At 31.1% G+C, this 18792-nt stretch overlaps 1 protein-coding gene across 1 annotated transcript in view; it reads left to right on the top strand.

Annotated features, from left to right (window-relative positions):
• Smp_162670 (hypothetical protein) overlaps nt 1–18792 on the top strand; it is a gene marked incomplete at both ends in the record, with an annotated part of 68542 nt that overhangs the window by 6795 nt on the left and 42955 nt on the right. The window contains 8 exons of the mRNA XM_018799063.1: nt 690–1043; nt 2957–3061; nt 8004–8370; nt 9870–10190; nt 13794–14182; nt 16373–16642; nt 17040–17255; nt 18492–18725. Of these exons, the coding sequence (XP_018650889.1) occupies nt 690–1043; nt 2957–3061; nt 8004–8370; nt 9870–10190; nt 13794–14182; nt 16373–16642; nt 17040–17255; nt 18492–18725 (2256 nt within the window). The remainder of the gene's footprint in view (nt 1–689; nt 1044–2956; nt 3062–8003; nt 8371–9869; nt 10191–13793; nt 14183–16372; nt 16643–17039; nt 17256–18491; nt 18726–18792) is intronic.

Genomic DNA, 18792 nt, shown 5'->3' with positions numbered 1-18792 from the left:
CAATACATGTATCGACACTAAGTTACATTACCACTCAAAAATCTAAATAAAAATAAATAGAAACAGTCAATGGTATCTAGTTTTGGAACTAGTAACACGCCTAAACTAAAGTATAGCATAAATTCCCATGCTTTTTATTTTAATTCATGAACTGTAAGCAAACTAATACAAAAAATTTACCCTATTCACCATCATGTGTTTGTGAAGGTGAAAATTAACATGCTTCGGATAATATTCATCTCATGAGCTCAAATTCTTCAAATTTTGGCCTGCTATACATACTACACAGAACTTTGGAAAAATAACTTTTGATAGGATTATTTGTGAAAGGAGTAAAATACTAGTCTGTTATCGCTAAAATTTTTATTAACCTATTATCAAATAAATCATACTAGCATCTGATTAAAACCCGAGGTTTCATTAAAATCCACCAAGTAACCTTCATTGATGTTGAAAAAAATGTCGAAGAAGAGACGAAAAGCCATACTAATCTGTAAATACGTTCAGAGTTTAGTAGTTCAGAAGTCAAAAAGTCGATGATAGAGGATGGCTGATGTAGGAAGGCTATTTCCGTTTGTAATGTTTATCTAGTAATTACATATTTATGGTGAAACTTCTCAAATATAAATTTGTTTTGAGGTATTTTATATAACGGTGAGATAATGCTTTATTTATTTCCACTTTTTTAGGCATCTTTTGGAGCCACGATGTTCAATGAAATATCTACTATTCTGTATGATCTGATAGACTTTAGACGCCAATGGAAAAATTATTTAGAACATATAAAGGTCGTTCATTTACCTATATGTCCTCCTTTATTGAATGAAAATGATTCCGCAAGTAGTAAGCAACTGTTGAAAATGTCTAAACCAGCAGTCGGTTTACATCCAGATAATTTGGATAAACCTGCAATAAAGTCGGAAGATTGTGGTGATCTTTTAGCAGAAGACTTCGTTGATATGAGGTTTTATAATGAAATACTTGAAGGTTTACCAATCGAAAGTACTAGCGTTGAGCTGATACTTCATGCCTTATTAGAACAGGTAGGTCTTATAGAAAACATTTTCTGACTATGCTTACTCAACTGCATAAGACTAAGAGGGTTAGTTAATTTTGATATTAGTTAATGTTTTCCTACTCCAGGGCATAGCTCTAAGTAAATTCATTTTCTTCTAATTTTTACAAGCCATTCAGTCAGTCACAACGTACAAACTGGTGAGTATGTACATCGGTTCAAGTTGTCATACCCCATTAGCACAGAGAGATAAAATTGTCACGCCAAATCTGAGAAAAGTAGAGGTAGTAACATAATCAATTGTAGCTGATTTTGCACTGAAGATACCATTCGAGAGGAAAATATAAATCAGTGAAATAAACAGTTATGAGGGACTTTAGATTCTCAGAACTTGAGGGAAGACAAAGGACGGGTGCACCTGCGCCATTGCAAACGATTTCGAGCAATGTCATTCAAAATTTCTAATCATTGGTTACGATAGCTACGCGGACCCTTACCAGATAGTCTATATCTATTAACATGGTCAGGTCCAACTGTTAGTAACTTCATGAACTGATGCCATGTTTTAGTTTGATCACTTCTAGCTTCCTTCCAGCCTACTTCAAAACCAGAAAATAACCCCTATACGAGATAGGCGGTGGTTGAGCATATGTAACACACGTCCCAACTACCTTGGTTGATGAAGATTTGCTACCCCCAATCGATTTCTCATCCTTACCTAATACCTCATTTCTAATCCAAGCACTGCTTACTCCGTGGTCCAAAAACACATGTACAATGCTTCGAAGACACTTCTGATTTGATGATCGAATACCAGTAACCTACAAATATCCTCTATTCTTAATCGCCATATTTCACATCCGTAAAGTAGAATGAAGCGAACCGCTGCGCAGTCAACTCATCCTTTGGTTGAGATACAGATATCTCATCTACGCCACAAGTGACGCACGTTGACGAGAGTCGTCCGAGTCCTCTGAATCCGTGCCGAGATCTCGTCAGACACCAGAGATTCCCAAGGTAAGTGAAGCGGTCGATGCGTTCAACTACTTCACTCTCTATCATTAATTCAAACGATGATGCAATCCAACCCCGAAGCAATATTTCACATTTGGAGAGAGAGGATCGCATCCCAAACATGCTTCCATTGTTGCTTAACGTGGCCAGAAGACTGCATTTCGTCAGCGTCTTCACCAAACAGAACTATATCATCTGTGTATTCTAAGTCGGCAAGTGAACATACTCGTAGATCATCAACTTGTGAAAAGTCAGACGATGAAAGTGTTATCTCTGAAAACATGTTTATCACAAAATTACGTAAAAATGAGGATAGTGGACAACCCTGACGACCATGACTTGAAGAAATGAATTCCGATGACTGATCGTCATAAACTCTGATTTGACCATTAGTGTTCGTGTAGAGCCTATACAAGATTAACGTATTTCTTTGGTAGGCCTTTTATTTGCAGAAACTGCCACAGAACTTCACGATAAACGGAGTTGGACGCCGCCTTAAGGTTAAGGAATACAATCTGTTGGGGTTTTTTAGTCATAAAAATAATATATTTATGATATCTCAAAGAATAGAATAAACAAATACACAAGTATTTCTCACAAAAATCATCTTAACCGGAAAGACGTGACATTGACTTGGTTAGATCTGTTTTTTATTTACTGTACTAAGTATTTTCGCTTCGTTTCTTTGAACTATTTAAGCTTGGGTTAATTTGATTTGTTTATTTATTTATCATCTAAAGAAGTGTCTTCCACTGGGTCGCGAAATGTTTAAAAAAATCTTATTTTTCTACTCATTCGGACATTACAAATATATAACTTTTATATTGTAATGATCACCTTTTACAAAATAAGATATATAGCTGTAATGAAGTTGTTGTTATTCTACCTTTGACCAACGAAGTTTATTATTTTACTGACTTTTAATAGGTTTCTGCTAATAAAAATGAGATTTTACCTCAAGCGGCATTAATTGATGAGAAAGCAAAAAATGATGGATTTGATCCACTTATCGCTAGAAATATTGCAAATGAAGTGGATAAGCTGTTCTTAACTGAAGAAGAGAGAACTGTAAGTAACTGTACTATGTGATTTTCTTTTGGTTGCTACATAAAGCGAATTGTTCGATACTCGAATCTTCAAATTTAAACTAAAAACCAATTCAACTTCTGAAAAAGATTACTTTCACAGTTGAATGAGAACAGTCTGAAAATTTATCTTGGTTAACGAATTCGATCCATTACTAACACTTATTTAGAGCTTAAACTTCGATTGTGGTTGCTAAAATTATCTGTGATTAAAATTACATGGTTTCAAGATTTCTCTTAACAGCCTAGTGTTAGTACATGCGAAGAAAGTAATGGAAACAAGAGTTGTTATGGTTATTATCAAGCGATAATGTGCTTAAAAATCATTCAGTTATTCATTTTGAGATGTTAGTCCTGACTTTGAGCAACATGCATTTATTTTTGCGATCACAAACATTGGTTTCATGATAGGATAAGACAATACTAATTTTAGAAACTAACGTTTTTCGATGGAAGGTAAATGGATTTACAATTGTTTTATCACAGAGTGATGAACAATGTTATGTTTTCCAACTTCTTTCTAGTGCTGATCGAACTCTGCCAATCAAACTTCAATGTGGCTACCATTTTGATTGACACGAGATTGAATCTGACAGGCAACATTAGTTTCCTCAAGATTACAGGTGCACTTTGCTAACTTGTACTATACAGCACGAAAACTAGGCGTAGGGTTCCCTACCGATAATTTACAACCACCTTACAAAGTAAACGAATGTTTGTTCATCAAAATTCCGCGATATGTGAAGAAAATACTCCACTTTTATATATAGCCAAACAAGATCTTAAAACTACACAAACCTGTTCTTCAAGTTTTGTTCTAGCTTTAGAATGAACACTAAATTTTCACCAAAATTTTCATCAAGGAAATGAATCCACAACTAATTTTATAATATCATATCATACTGACTGATAACTGGACGTATTGAATGTGTTTTAACTAAACACTGTATGTTACTTAGCTCCTTATCATTTAAAGCCCAACAGTGTGTTTAAATAATATTGAGTAACTTTGTAATGGGTTTATTTTTAGTGATACAGATGGTCTGTAGCAACTATTTTAATAAAACACTCCTAATAAAGATGAATATTGTATTACGAGTTCATATCACTATACAAATTAATTATTAACAATTGTTGGAAGAATATAATTCCTTTGCCAAAATTATTTTCATACCAGACAATACAGTGAACGAACTGGAGGGCATGATATTTTCTATTTTAATAACATAAGTAAAACACGGAAGTTATACATTGGACAGAGTTTTATTGATTAATTCGAAGAAAGATGAAGTAAATCACATCAGTTTTACTTAACCAAATTACTTTTAATTCTTTAAAAGTGCTTACAAAACTATTTTATTGAAAAACTTATGAACTCTACTTGTTATACTTTCCAGACTGTTAAAAAGCTTGATCTTGATACCTCATAAATGGTTTTTATTCATCTGAAAATTAATTTCAACTTTTTACTTGTTGAATCTGATCACTAAGTACAGTTTTAACTATTATATAATAATTTATACTATTAACACTAAAAGTTTAAGTTATCTCAAAATTGATATTTAGAATTGAGTTTTGGCAGTCCTTTGTTGGTATATATGGGTTCTTAGCCCAACGACTCGATGTGGCCATCACAAGTTATTCAAAATAAATGAATTTTGGCTAGCAGGGAAATTTAGGGTGTGTGCTTTATTATATTTAAGATACCATAAGGTGAATGTATTTTTGGTTTTAAGTATCTGGATAATAAATCCCATACCCACTGAATATTATTGTATCCATCTGGACTCATTAGTTTTGTAGATGACGCGTTAGCGCTTAAAGAAGTATGTAATAAGTTCGGGTCTCAGTGTGAACACCAGTACTGGAATACGGGTACCTTCTGCTGTCGCGTTCGAATCAGGATGAAATACGCTTCTTAGTTTCTACTACTAAATACAATCCATCCATTCTAAATAGAGAATAACCGTTTTCAAAAACACCCTCCCACATAATAATGAAAAAATATCTTCATTAAAATAGAAACATATCGAGAGTAATAAGATACTTATCAATAGTTTTTTCTTGGTTGTCATTTTTTTAGTCGTATGATCGTTGATAAAAGTTACTCAATATATTAAAACATATTACTAAATTGTAAAATACCTGAAAAAGTTTAAAAATCAAAAAGTGGCTTGAAAACAGAAGCTGAAATTAAAATAAAAAAACGGACGTTCTTGAAAAGGATGAAAATGATACAGTAAAACAACAAACCCGCTAGAAATATATCATAGAAGTGGTCCATTCTATAGCAAAACAAAGAAAATTAAACAAAGACAGAATATAGCGTAAAACAATTGGCTTAGTTAATTGGTTTGTGATGATTTGTTTACCTGAATGATAGTTTTTATTGCAAACAGACAGTGGTCATTGAAATGACTTAAAATTATTTTATATCAAACAGATATTTCGTCATAGTTTAAGTAGACGAGCTCAGAAAGTGTTCATTTAGAAGAAAATTTTCATTATCAGTCGAGCTTTTGGCTTCTAGTCGAATTTCATCATCGTTTTGAACAGCTTATCTTTTGTCAAAATTTGGACAAACTTTAAGGGATGATGTTAAATAGCAGTTAAATTGTAATGAGCATAAAAATAGTCTTTCTTCACAAAGATTTACATAAGAAAAGTATGAAAAATATGTAGAAATATAAACAGACATTTTTTCTAGATTGGAATGTAGATGACTAGATATAAGAGTTTCTTCCCAAAAAGATTGGCTTTGGTTGTAAATGCTGGTTGCCACGGTGTTTTACGGAGATTATAGTAGTGAATTGGTATGATTGGCGAGGTGGTTAAAATAATATTGGGACGAAAAAGAATGGCTAAGCAATCCACGTTGTTACACTTACTGACATAATAAGGGGAAAATATTTAGATAAGCTTATATTTTACTTAATAACTTCATCAAAATAACGTGAATTTTATTAAAGTGCTTGAGTGGTGGTATGCAATTTTTATGGTCATTCCGAGTTTTACATTTCTAAAATCCAATCAACCCATTTACATGTTCTACTTAGTTCCCCATAAGTTGGAAGTGTTATAGAATTGATCGAGTACATGCTTTCATCTAATCAGCCTTACATTTCTTCCGACTTTACTTCGTATCTATCAAAAAGGCTATTCAAGCTAAAGATTAACTAAACCATGAAAACTGCATACTATCTTATGCAGTTGAATTCAGTTAAAAAGCTTGTTAGTGTTTTATCCGGACGAAGAATTGATGAATAGTAACAGCTAGGGTCTATTTTAGGACTATTATTATATATTTTCTCATTGTTTAACTATTAAGTAACTATATTGTATGTAAGTTTATATTTCTCTTATTATAAGCTTCCATTTGACCTATTGACTAATACTATAGGATCTACTATCCTTAAGTTATTCCCAATTTATTAGTTAAAGTGCCTCACAATCACAGCCACTTTTCGGCCTGATATTTCATAATTGTTACTTTTTATTTTATGGTATGATACTGTCTGGTTTGTTTGTACATAAACCCCAGTATGTCTGAAATATATGACTCGTATAACGGAGGCTGATATTAGTGCTTTGGATTAAACCGGCTTGGTTAGGAGAGAAGCTCTTATCTCGGTGGACCAATAAGAACTCAGAATTGATTCTGGACTAATCGCACTGGTTTATGCGTTATCAGCCTGATCAGTAAGTTGATGTTCTAATTGGCGATCGTATCACGTGATAGTTGGCAGGCCATAAGGACATAACAGTTAGAACAGCTGAAATTTCTTGATTTAAGTCAAACTTTAAACTAGGAAGTTGGTGGATTTTAAGTAAAGTCGTTGAAATGTATGTACCAATTGATCGACGTCGTCAATTTATAAAAAAATTTACACTAGGAAAGTGTTATACCTCATAATGTATAACTCTGAAGTAAATAAATTGATCTTTCATGTTCAGACGATCAACTTTTGACCAAATTAGTTTTACTTAAGAATTTTACTGAACTTATTTTCTATGTGCTTCATGCTTCACCGTGAAAACTCAATTTTTCTATACGTTAGCAATTTCTAGTTTTATGTTTGTTAGTCTACCAAAAAAGATTTGTATAAGCGAAAAATATCACTCAAATATATGTAGATCACATAAAAAAACTACTAATTCATGTAGAATTCTACTGCATTTTGATTAACTACTAAATATTGTAATCTAGATATTTGAAGATAGATTGCAATAGAACTATAATTTAAATTTTGTGGTACCTTGAATTTGAGAAACAAGCTGATTCACAGCTACTACAGTATCTCTAGATAGAAGTCTAGTTTAAAGTCACTTAACTTTTTAATCACACTACTAAACTTAGTTATTGCCTTTCTTTATGGGTCAATTATTGAATTTTATAGATGAATTGCATGTTGACTTTGACATGCTCAAAATAGCAAAATGTTCACGGCTAGCTTATGGAATAGAATTATTACTGGTCAAATAGCAAATAGTCCTTCCTTTTTTTTATAGAAAACACTGTCTCGATATTCGCGAGCTTATATTTATCATTACAGATGAGTATTTTCCCAAATAGATACATATATATCACGTAATACTGGCAATGGTCTACACAAACTTTTATTGCATAACATGTTTGTGTTGACAGTTTAATTAAGAATTTCATGATGGCTTATTATTAATTTGAAAATACTGCATTTTGAATCAATATACGGTATAATGTTATAATACTTTGTTACAACTAATCATTTCTTGTTCTAGTGTGAGTAAAGTACCTTTAAATTATAATTAACTCTAGTAATTTTGATCAGATCATTACAATTTTATAATTTTAAAATGATTTACTTTGTTGACTTGAATATTTAAATTTGATTATTTTGAAATTACCATAGGAATTAAGTGAAGAAATGCCATTACATAGAAAATCAGTAAATTCTCTTTTGAATACTTCACCATTCATTATACTTCATCCATATGATGAAAATCGATATAAAACCCTGTTTACAACACAAAATGTTCAAAATAATGAAGAGTTAATGAACTCAGAGTTGAATTTATACAGTCAATTATTTCCAAATATATCTAACAATATCAGTAAAGAAAATATAAATTTTGAATGGAAACCAGAATTACAGGTTGTTAAAAGTAACGAAGAGAAAACTGGAAATGAAATAATCGAAGAAAGTTTTAAGCAAATGAAGGAAGTGAGATTTCATCAAATCATGCAGTTTGCTGAAAAGTTTGGATTTACGCCAGAAGGTAAATAAGTTTTCCTCTAATCCTTACAGACATTGACAAAGCTCGTTTATCAAGGAATTACTTGAATACAAAAAGGGTATGCTAAATTTTTGCATGATATTTACGGATAATTACAGTTCGAAAATTGTACTCTTAGGCTTGAATTAAAACCTAATAACTCATAAATTTGAAGTTATTTCACTTGGGAATAATAAAAATGTTCTCTTTATCTAAAGTGCCGGTCAACACAATATACTAATTGATGGAAAGGAAAGTTAAAACAGATAAACCAGAGAAGTGTTATCTTGCTACTTGAGTGACTAAGTTGGTCAATTTTTATAAATCAATATGATAATTTTTTTTCAAATATATTCGGTTTAAAAATGGTTATCCGAAGCTACAATGTGCTGCAAATGCAGACATCGTTTTTGGCTTTATCTATAATATCGATGTATGAGAATCGAGAACTGGAATTTTATTACGACGTTACAGAATCCGTTTTGTGAGTAATCCAGGTCATTAGTTATTGTAAGAAATGATTCTAAAACTTCATCTATGAAAACGTTCGCGAATTTTGGAAATGTCAGTATTATTATCCTTCTAAATGTTGTTTGATGAATGGTTGGTGAATAAACCAGTCTTATTTGACAGTATTTTTTTTCAAATCGATAAAGCAGTCTTGCTGCGTTCCAAAAAGTAAAAGGAAGGAGTATTTTGCAGTCATGGATAACAGCTGTGTCGATATCAGGAATCCGTTTTTAGTTCAAATCACAATCATTACAAATCAGTCTTGTTTCAAGTCGTTACAGTTGGTAAATTACACCAGGGTTGACAATCATTTGTGGAGGTTGTAGTATTTTCACAGTTGAATTCACAAGTGGATCTGAGCTAGACCATCATAGAAAACCTGAAAGCCCTAGACGGCCGTTTCGTTCTAGTATGGGACTCCACAGCAGTGCGCATCCACGATCATGCACGTGGTCTAGCTTAGATCGACTAGTGGATTTAACTGTGTAAATAATTCAAGTTACTTTGATGATTGTTTAGATATCTAAAAAAAACTGGCTAAAGAAATACGAAAATAAAAGTATATCCGCTTCAGTCATCACTTCAGCTGATTTGTTGGAATTTTATATGAGGATAAAAATTTCTGAATAAATGGTGCTTTATATTAGTGTCAGTAGTTAAATGTTAAAGTGAACTATTTAAATATGTTAAGCTAAGTCTATATTCTTGAATATTTAAATTACTAACCAAGGTTCAAGTGTCAGCTGTGCATCAACCAACTGTTCAAAAATTTAAAATTCTGGGTGCTATAAAACAAAAAATTATTTAATTCTACAGATACTGTCGTTAATAATAGTTTTCACCGTCCAACTTTAAATTTGTTTTTTGGTAACAATGTACGCGCCAGCCTAAAGTGTACAATAGGGTGAATTTATAGGTAACATAAGCTAACACTATAATAGTGACTACAATATAAAATTCAAATTACATTCTTTTCATTTCCATTCGTACAGAGTTTAAGCACTACTTCAGCAAACTTCAACTAGAAAGTTTACAGATATGGAAAGCTTATTCATCAAGGAAACAGTTTCAACAATCTTTAAATATGATTCAGCCACTAGATTCCACTTTGGGGACATTACCGAAAAATCACATTAATCCAACAATGGATCAATTACTTGATGATATTAACAAAAATAATGATCAGCTTAAAGACACAACAATACCATTCGATGATCCATACTTATTATATGAAAATCTATCAGTTTTATTTATTCAAATCGAATATGAAATAAATAAAATACGAAAATTTTCTCTTAAAAATGAAATAACCAGTAAGAAACACCAACATAATTCAATATATAATTATTTATCAACTCATTCTTCATCATCATTATTATCTTCACAACAACGTAGTCGATCACTATCATCAGAATCATCTTTAAATAGAAAGTCATCATTATCAACCAGACATAGTATACGAACAAATCAGAAAGGTAAAATTAACTCATGAAATAATCGATTATTATTTGATTTTATTAGAAAAAAAATCTGTTCAAAATATGGTATAAATTGAAAACAAAATAAATATCTTATAAGCAAAGATGAAAAGTGGCTAGCAGTGGAATCCAGGATGCGCGTCTCGTCCTATTTTGGACTCGTCAGCTGGATGTACCTGCATCTCACAGTTGATGTTTACTCTGGGACTCGAACCCAGCACCTTTCGCTTCAAACTTCATGATGTTATCCACTTGGCTACTGAGTCCTGATAGCCACATGATTGTTCAATGGGGTGAAGTTTAAGTTCACTTGGTATTGTTTGGTTGAATCTTCGCATTGATTTTTGGGACTGCGATTGATCAGTCTCTTATTGGCATATGTGCATACTGTGCGTATTGCCTCGACATAACCTTAATTCACTAGCATTATAAGCAAAAATGGATAGTGGCACGCTTTTCGTCCTATTTGGGACTCTTCAGTTGAATGTACCTGCATCTTAGAGTTGATGTTCACTCTGGGACTCAAACACAGTACCACATATGCCAATAAGAGACTGATCAATCGCAGTCCCAAAAATCAATGTGAAGATTCAAATAAACAATACCAAGTGAATTTAAAATAGAAATATCTTATTTAGAATTAAAAGTTCATGTATTAATTTTAAATATTGATTTAACCATATCAATTAATGAATGTTACACAAATAATAAGTAGATTGATAGGGGATTAATAATATCCATTACTTTCATTTTAATTATGTGAAATCATATCAAATTCCTTTTTTTTTTTATAACCCTTCAATGAATTATTTGCCAATTTATTTACTTTCTTTCTCCTAAAAGATTTAATAGACAACTTACTTAAGATCTAATACATATCCTATAATAATGTTTAAACTTAATGGAACTAGTTATATGCAATTAAAGTCAATCAAATTTATTCTATTAGAAATATGCATTAATTAATATAAAAATCATTAAAATAAATAAATAAATAAACAAATAAAAACAAACAAACAGAAAATTTAATGAAAAATAAATAAATTCAAAATTAAACTGAATATTTCTATTGTAATATAAATAAAAAATTTCTAATATTTAATATAGAATTTATATCTTGAAATGAAATAAAAGTCTCATTACCAAGTTTTAGTTTGACAGCTTTGAATGAATTAGGCATTTAGTAGATTAAATTCACTTAGTATTATTTGTTTGAATCTTCACATTGATGTTTAGGACTGTAACTGGTCAGTCTCTAATTGACATACGTGCATACTGTGCATATTGCTTTGATATAGCCTTAATTCACAAGCATTATAAGCAAAGATGGATAGTGGCTAGCAGTGGAATCCAGGACACGCGTTTCGTCGTATTTTGAAGCATTTGAAGTGAAAGGTACTGGGTTTGAGTCCCAGAGTGAACATCAACTCTGAGATGCAGGTACATCCAGCTGATGAGTCCCAAATAGGACGAAACGCTTGTCTTGGATTCCACTGCTAGCCACTATCCATCTTTGCTTACAATACTGAGTAGATTGTTACAAATAAATAAATAATATATTTGTAATATCTCGATGAGTAAAAAAACTATGATTTTCCGACGTTTCGTGACTCAATGTAAGCAACTTCTTCAGAAAATAGATAACTAAACTAACATTAATCCAAGTTTTGTGAAATAGTTTATTACAAAAAAGTAAATAAAAATGTTTATTTGTAATTTTGCCGACCAAAAATGAACTTCACAATCGATATTGATAAACACTATAATATACTATTTTATATGATTAAGTAATATTAGAAATTATTATATAATAATTAAATGTGTACATATGATTTAATATTTTTCATCTCAATTAAGCCAAAATAATCTATTATTTAATAACTTTTATTTTTGATAATATATAACAGTATATTTGCGGTCTATATTACTATAACAACAAATATATCATTCTGACTACTAACAACATTGATAATGAGTTGAAAACAGATAAGAATGTATTATTTGAACTTACTAATGAAAACTAACTGAATAATTAAAAATAAACGATGGTTATTTGTCTAGTTATTAATTTGAAATCAACATCCATGGAAAAGATGGGTGTTGGCTAACAGTGGAATCTAGGAAGCAGGTTTCATCTCATTTGGGACTGATCAACTGGATCTGCCTGCATCCCAGAGTTGGCTTTCACTCTGGGACTCAAATACACTACAGTTTGCCTTAAACGCCACACATTATTCACTTATCTAGAGAGTCCTGATAGCTACATCTATGAGGAATATGTAGTGAAAGTAGATCCTATTTAAAAATATATTAGGTCTTGTGTTTTTTTAAACCAGCTACTTTGTTAATTTTCGACAATCATTCAGAAGAGTAGTACGTGTTCTTTTCTCAATACTTCTAATATTATAAATGATTATGGTCTTTGAAGTGTTTTATTTAATTCATTAGGCAATATATGGTTCACTGACTTAGTTCATAATATCGAGTTTTAAAGATTTTCTAAAACATAAAGAAAATGTCACCAAAATGAGTTATAAATAGTAGGATAGAAAAATGAAACAAATCTATATGATAATTATTGAGGCAGAATAACATGGATTTATTATATTTCGTGAATTCTCGTCAATTGTTCGCAGAATACGTGAAATACTTACTGTTAGAACATAAAGTATATGAAGTCAGTAAAAAATTGATGGAAATCAAACAGATGACAGGTTTGTATAATTTCCTATTAGACTGGTAGTGGTAAAATAATAAAATATGAGTCAAACTTTCATTTTTATAATGATTGGATGCTCAGCTATAGATATAAAGACCAGCTACACTACTTCACTATCACCAGGAGTGAAATAATTTGGCAACTGATGTCCAAGAATTTACTAGAAATTAAAAAAAAGTTTATGAATCTCTCTAAACATTATTCACTTTGTTAAAAATTAGATTGTTGTTCACTTTTAAAGCGAACGAATAAAGATTCCCTTTTTTGATTGATAAGCTCTAGATAAGCTCTGAAAATTAGAAAATTTTAATAGTTTCGTCTCAATTATGAACATTTAGGTAATGGTCAAATTTTGTTCAAGTAATATTTTGTCACTGTAGGCTGAATATGTTCATTCAACTAACATATCATCAACTTCAATTCACAGAGTATTATTTAAGCCCCATAATGGTTACGCTTACCAGACAGATATAACTTGGCATCTTACACAAAAGCATTGTGTTTCAGCTTTTTGCAAAAAGGTACAATCATACTAAACCGGCTGACTGGAAAGCGATTACCTTGAAAATATCTAATAAGAATTACGCTGACAAAGATTTATTTCTTTAGATCACTCTTATTTTTGACATACTCTATAATGTTATATCTAGTTAATACTATAAAGTCAAAGACTGTAAACGACAAATAAATAATCTACTTATTTGACTGATTTCATATAGGTAGTGAATCCCATACTACTCCAACTTCAATAGAATCCGGATCTAGATCTAAATCAGTCAGCAGTAGACGAAGTTCATCAGCAGTTCATTTTGATGTACCTGAGAGATCGAATAAAAGCATCACTCTTGAAAATAAAGATCAGAAAAGCAAATTCAGTCGATTAACTTTATTGGCTCAAGAATTACAAGAAATATTAAAACAACTTCATGTAACCAATCAGATAATGGTTTCATTGGATAAAGAAAACAATAAAAATAGCTCTGAACACCCGTTCGAAACGTATAAAGTATCATTGGAGAATTTCGGTACACTTTTAAATAAAGCTAAAAATATCAATTTAAATGATTGGTCAGTGGAGGAGAAATTAGAACCGAATGTATTATTACAGGTAAAATGCTACACTATTCTATCAATCAAGAATTCGTTTTAAAACTCATTTTGGAATAATTAGTGGAGTGTACCCCTTTTTAATGTTTGTGCTTTTTATGAAAATTACACTCATCACACTAGTTCGTTACTCTTTAAAATAATCAACGCGATATCATGTATACAGTATTTATTTAAACATTTCAATTGAGTTTCAGCATTAGGATTAAACAGAGAAAACAAAGCACTTTAAAGTGCATTTGATGGCTTGGATCAATTCTATTTCCATTCAGTTACATAGTATTATGGTCGATCCACCTATGCAGATAATTATTTGTTACTTGTATTCTTACTTCATGGAAGAGCATTGAAAATGAGGACGCTCAACACAGCTGTTTCGTCCTAGTATAGATCCACTCAACAATCCTCATCCACAGCCCCACGTGAGGTTGAAGCCAAAACCTTCTGCTAGTCCACGCTGCAAACACCTAACTTTGAGACTATCGAATCAGCAAAAAAAGGTTCACATTTCCAAGTTTCATCATTTCATAAGTTAACTGTTGAATAACTCAATGATAACACAATTGACCACATTTTCTGACTTCGGTAGCTTTAAGATCGCAAGTATGATTCAAATAATAATCACTTTTGTTACAATAACACTGTCATCAAATGTAAATAATGTAACTTGACAACCGTGTAGGTACTTAGATCGGCAAGAAGTGCGTCAAAAGGTAAGGTAATGATATTAGCTCGAAGCAAGATAAAAAATAACTGGGGAGACAATAGTTTATAGATGACCTTTGAGCAATGCTAATGTGATCTTCAGATTGTCCATCTTCTAACTAGGGTTAAACGAGCGTTAAAAAAACCGCTGTGGGGATGTGAGATTATGATTTACAGTTGATGGTTAGGATTAGGAATTAGATTCAGGGTTTTCATCACGGACTGACATCAGCTAAAGTCCCAAAACGTCATTTAGCCAAATGGATTGATGAATTTCGCGCCAAAATCTAAAATCCCTTATCTTATTTCTGATTGGTTCGTCCATGAATTGTAGTCTCACCAACAAACTTTATTGATCTGAACAATAGTTGCTACCAGATACTGTTTTTCATACTTAAATTACATTGAAATAACGTCTTTACATATATACAAGTAATTGTTGTTTGATATCAATACTAGTATTATTCAAAGGTCTTACTGGTTTAATATTTATGATTGCGATAGTGAAATTAGAATTAGTTGGATATTTAGGTGAAATGTCTATTTTAACAGTAATTATGTACCTATAACCAAATAAGTGGATCCCAGCCACTTCTTATATTACCAAATATGCAATTGGATCAAGTATGCAGCTTTAGACATTTGTTTAATCGATAAATATGTTGATAACAATCAAAGAAAGTCAAAGAATGATGTAGTCAGATGAATTATTATTAGTCCAGCTTAACTACAAGTTTAAACTATCAAGATTTAAATGTTATTCAGAGGCATTCTGATCCCATATACATTATGTAAAAAGTTCTACATGAAATTATTACTGATTAACCTACTTTAGATAATCCAATATATATACCCGAAGAAAGATAAAAATCTGCAGAACAAAATGAATTCATTATATTTCGAGGACTTTTGCTAGCTGATCATGATGCAAAATTATAATTAGTGGTGTTTTATGTACTTTGGTCAGTGAAGTTAAATTTAAAACAGAACAAAAATTTTTTAAAATAAAAAGGGGATACAAAATATTTAACATTTTAGTTAGCACTGATGTTTATTGATATGTTAACAATAATACCATATAGGGGAAGGGGTTGATTTCATAAATAATAATTAACAAATGAACTAAAAAAACACTAGCAAACGAATGATTATATAATCAAGCAAGAAAGATGATAAAAATTTAGGGAATAGAGGTCAGAATAAGAGTTCATGATGACAATCGCCTAACTAGATCTAAATGAAAGTGTTATTAGCTGCTTTCTAGCTATTTTGAATACCTATACAATAACTATCTTTTGTCCATTATGCATTTAATCTAATATTTTGTAGAAATTTCGGTTGATGAAAAGTTTTGTCTGCATTCATAAATGATGAAATATAAAAATTCAAAAGTGATTTTCGTTAAATCACTTATTTTTCTTTATTATCCTACAGTTATGCTCAATCATATAATTGCTTGTAGAATTTTTGTGAATATTTATTTTAGAGATTACATTCATTAAATTATGAAAAACCTTATTTGGATGTTTATAAACGTTTATATGATGATAGTTTGTTTATTGTATCACATCATCCATTTGATCGAACTATTCGTTCAAATCATTACACATGGTGCAGTTGGTTCCATGTGAATACAATAGGATTTAGACCGTATCTACAATTGATTGAAGGACATATTCGAAATTGGACAAGAGAACAGGAGGCAATTTATGAAGCAGCTAAATTAAGCGCTGAAATATTACAAACTGATGATATTGTAAGTTTACAAATTATTCAGTTTAGTATATACTGTCATGTATGTTATTGACTGCATTACATTTTTTATTTTGAATAATTTAATGAATAATAAAGTAAAAAAAGTTAGCGTTTTTTTAGCGAGTTGGTTTTCTACTGGATAGGGGTCACTGACCCCATGCCCGACCCTCCTCCTTTACCCGGGCGTAGGACCGACAGTAGCCCCCGGAAGAGCTACAGGCGGAGTTAAAAAAAGTACGACATCATAAATGTTACTGCGAAAACATTAATATCTAATACATAGTAGTGGAAAGAAACTGGTTAGTAGCAAACAACAGGATCTGAATATATTCAATATCCTTTTTCTATAACAATGCATTCATTTAATTCATATTATGTTTATGTTTTTTTCGTAAAAGTCTGTACAGAATAGTTCATCAACTGAACAGTCTCCTACAAAGCCAATTAAGAAAAATTCTCCTAAATCTCAAAAAGGTGCAAAAACTAAACGTAATCGTTCAACCAGTGGATCAGAGTCAGAAGCGAGTATTGTACAAAATGAAATAAAATCATTATTAGGTGATCCAAATGAATTTATTTTACCTGGATCATTGAAAGCTGCACAAAGAGAACAGGTAAACATTTTCATTTGAACCACAAATGGATTATCTCATCTAATTTCTATTTCATTTACCATATTTTATTTTATTACTATTAGTCACAATGATCAAGTGGATTTCTTCACAATTTAAACACGTCTATTGCATTGTTAATTTCATTTTGTATGTACTTTTATGAACTGTTTTAATCTCTGTTTATCTACTACATTACGACTAGAGATTAAGTATATTATTAGAGCCAAGTAAATAAGATCATTATAAACGATAGTGAAATACATTTATGACGAGGGAAACTGTATCTGATTAGGTTTAATTGAAGAGGAGTAATAATATATTTACTTATCAGCTACTTTAAAACAGCTTAATTAAAAACAAAAAAAGTTGAAATTCACTATATGATTTTACATTAAAAATCAGCCAAAATATATGAATATTATTTTTAAGGTGAGTTGAAATAGGTTGGATAAAATATCAATGTGAAGAACGTGTTCGAGCCGTACAACATAGCATGAAGAAGCATCCGATGGCATGGATGTTTGACTGAATGTCTCTAGTTAGTTCAGCCCTCTGAAGCAAAAGGAATTAATACTTAGCTTGTTTTGAATAACATGTTGATTTCATGTATTATTTTGCTTCCATAGATTATAGTTTCCTGTTTTTAAGTTCGTACAGGATTATCAACAACTTGTGTGAATATTCATAGCTCACATGTGATACAAGTATTGTCTTATTTACCTTTTCTACAAAATATGTGCTAGAACACAATGGTAAATCAGGTTTCTTTTGATTATGAGAAATATTTTGAAAACGCAAAAACAAATGTCTGAAACATCTTGACCATATCACATATTGTCGCTTTATATTTACAAAAATCAGGAGTTAATGAAGCTGAATTGTTGAATTAATTACTAAGATAAATAGCCTACACAGAATGCACTACGCTACTCAACTTCACAGATTAGTTTCAATGAAAGATGATAATAAATAGTCTAGAAACGGTGGTGTCAATAAATAACATAGAAAAATAAATATCTTGGTTACTGTTCGAATTAGTGATTATTGCGGAAATAAAACACCAACGGATTGGTAAAGTACTTAAATGATACACATTTTAATAGAATCTATGTAATCTCTATTTTTCGGAATTTTACCATACAAGTGTTTATCCGTCATAAAACTGGCTATTTATTTGTTTATCCATATGAATCAAAATCAATTCGTACATAATATTTGTTACTCTTTTGTGTCAAGGAACGGACTAAATTGAAAAAAGATTCAGAAGAACGTCAACAAGAAACCAAACGTGCCAGGTCAGCCAAAAAGCGTACAGTAAAAGAAATTTCTCCTATTGAGAAGAAAAAAACTTCTGGTAAGCGTGATAAATCCCCGCATTCCAAGTCACCTGTTCAGAAGAACAATCAAGATGATGAGTCGATCCAACCACAACAGCTTAAAACCAAGAGAACAAGTAATGAATTTTGGCCGGTTAGTTAATTTTGAGCAATATCCATTCTGTAAAGTAGGGAAAAACGCTTGATATTAAAATGACAGT

This window comes from Schistosoma mansoni, chromosome 3 (genome assembly GCF_000237925.1).
Source record: "Schistosoma mansoni strain Puerto Rico chromosome 3, complete genome".
Taxonomy (NCBI): domain Eukaryota; kingdom Metazoa; phylum Platyhelminthes; class Trematoda; order Strigeidida; family Schistosomatidae; genus Schistosoma; species Schistosoma mansoni.
Note: the sequence above shows the minus strand (reverse complement) of the source record. Positions and strands in the feature narration are given on the sequence as shown.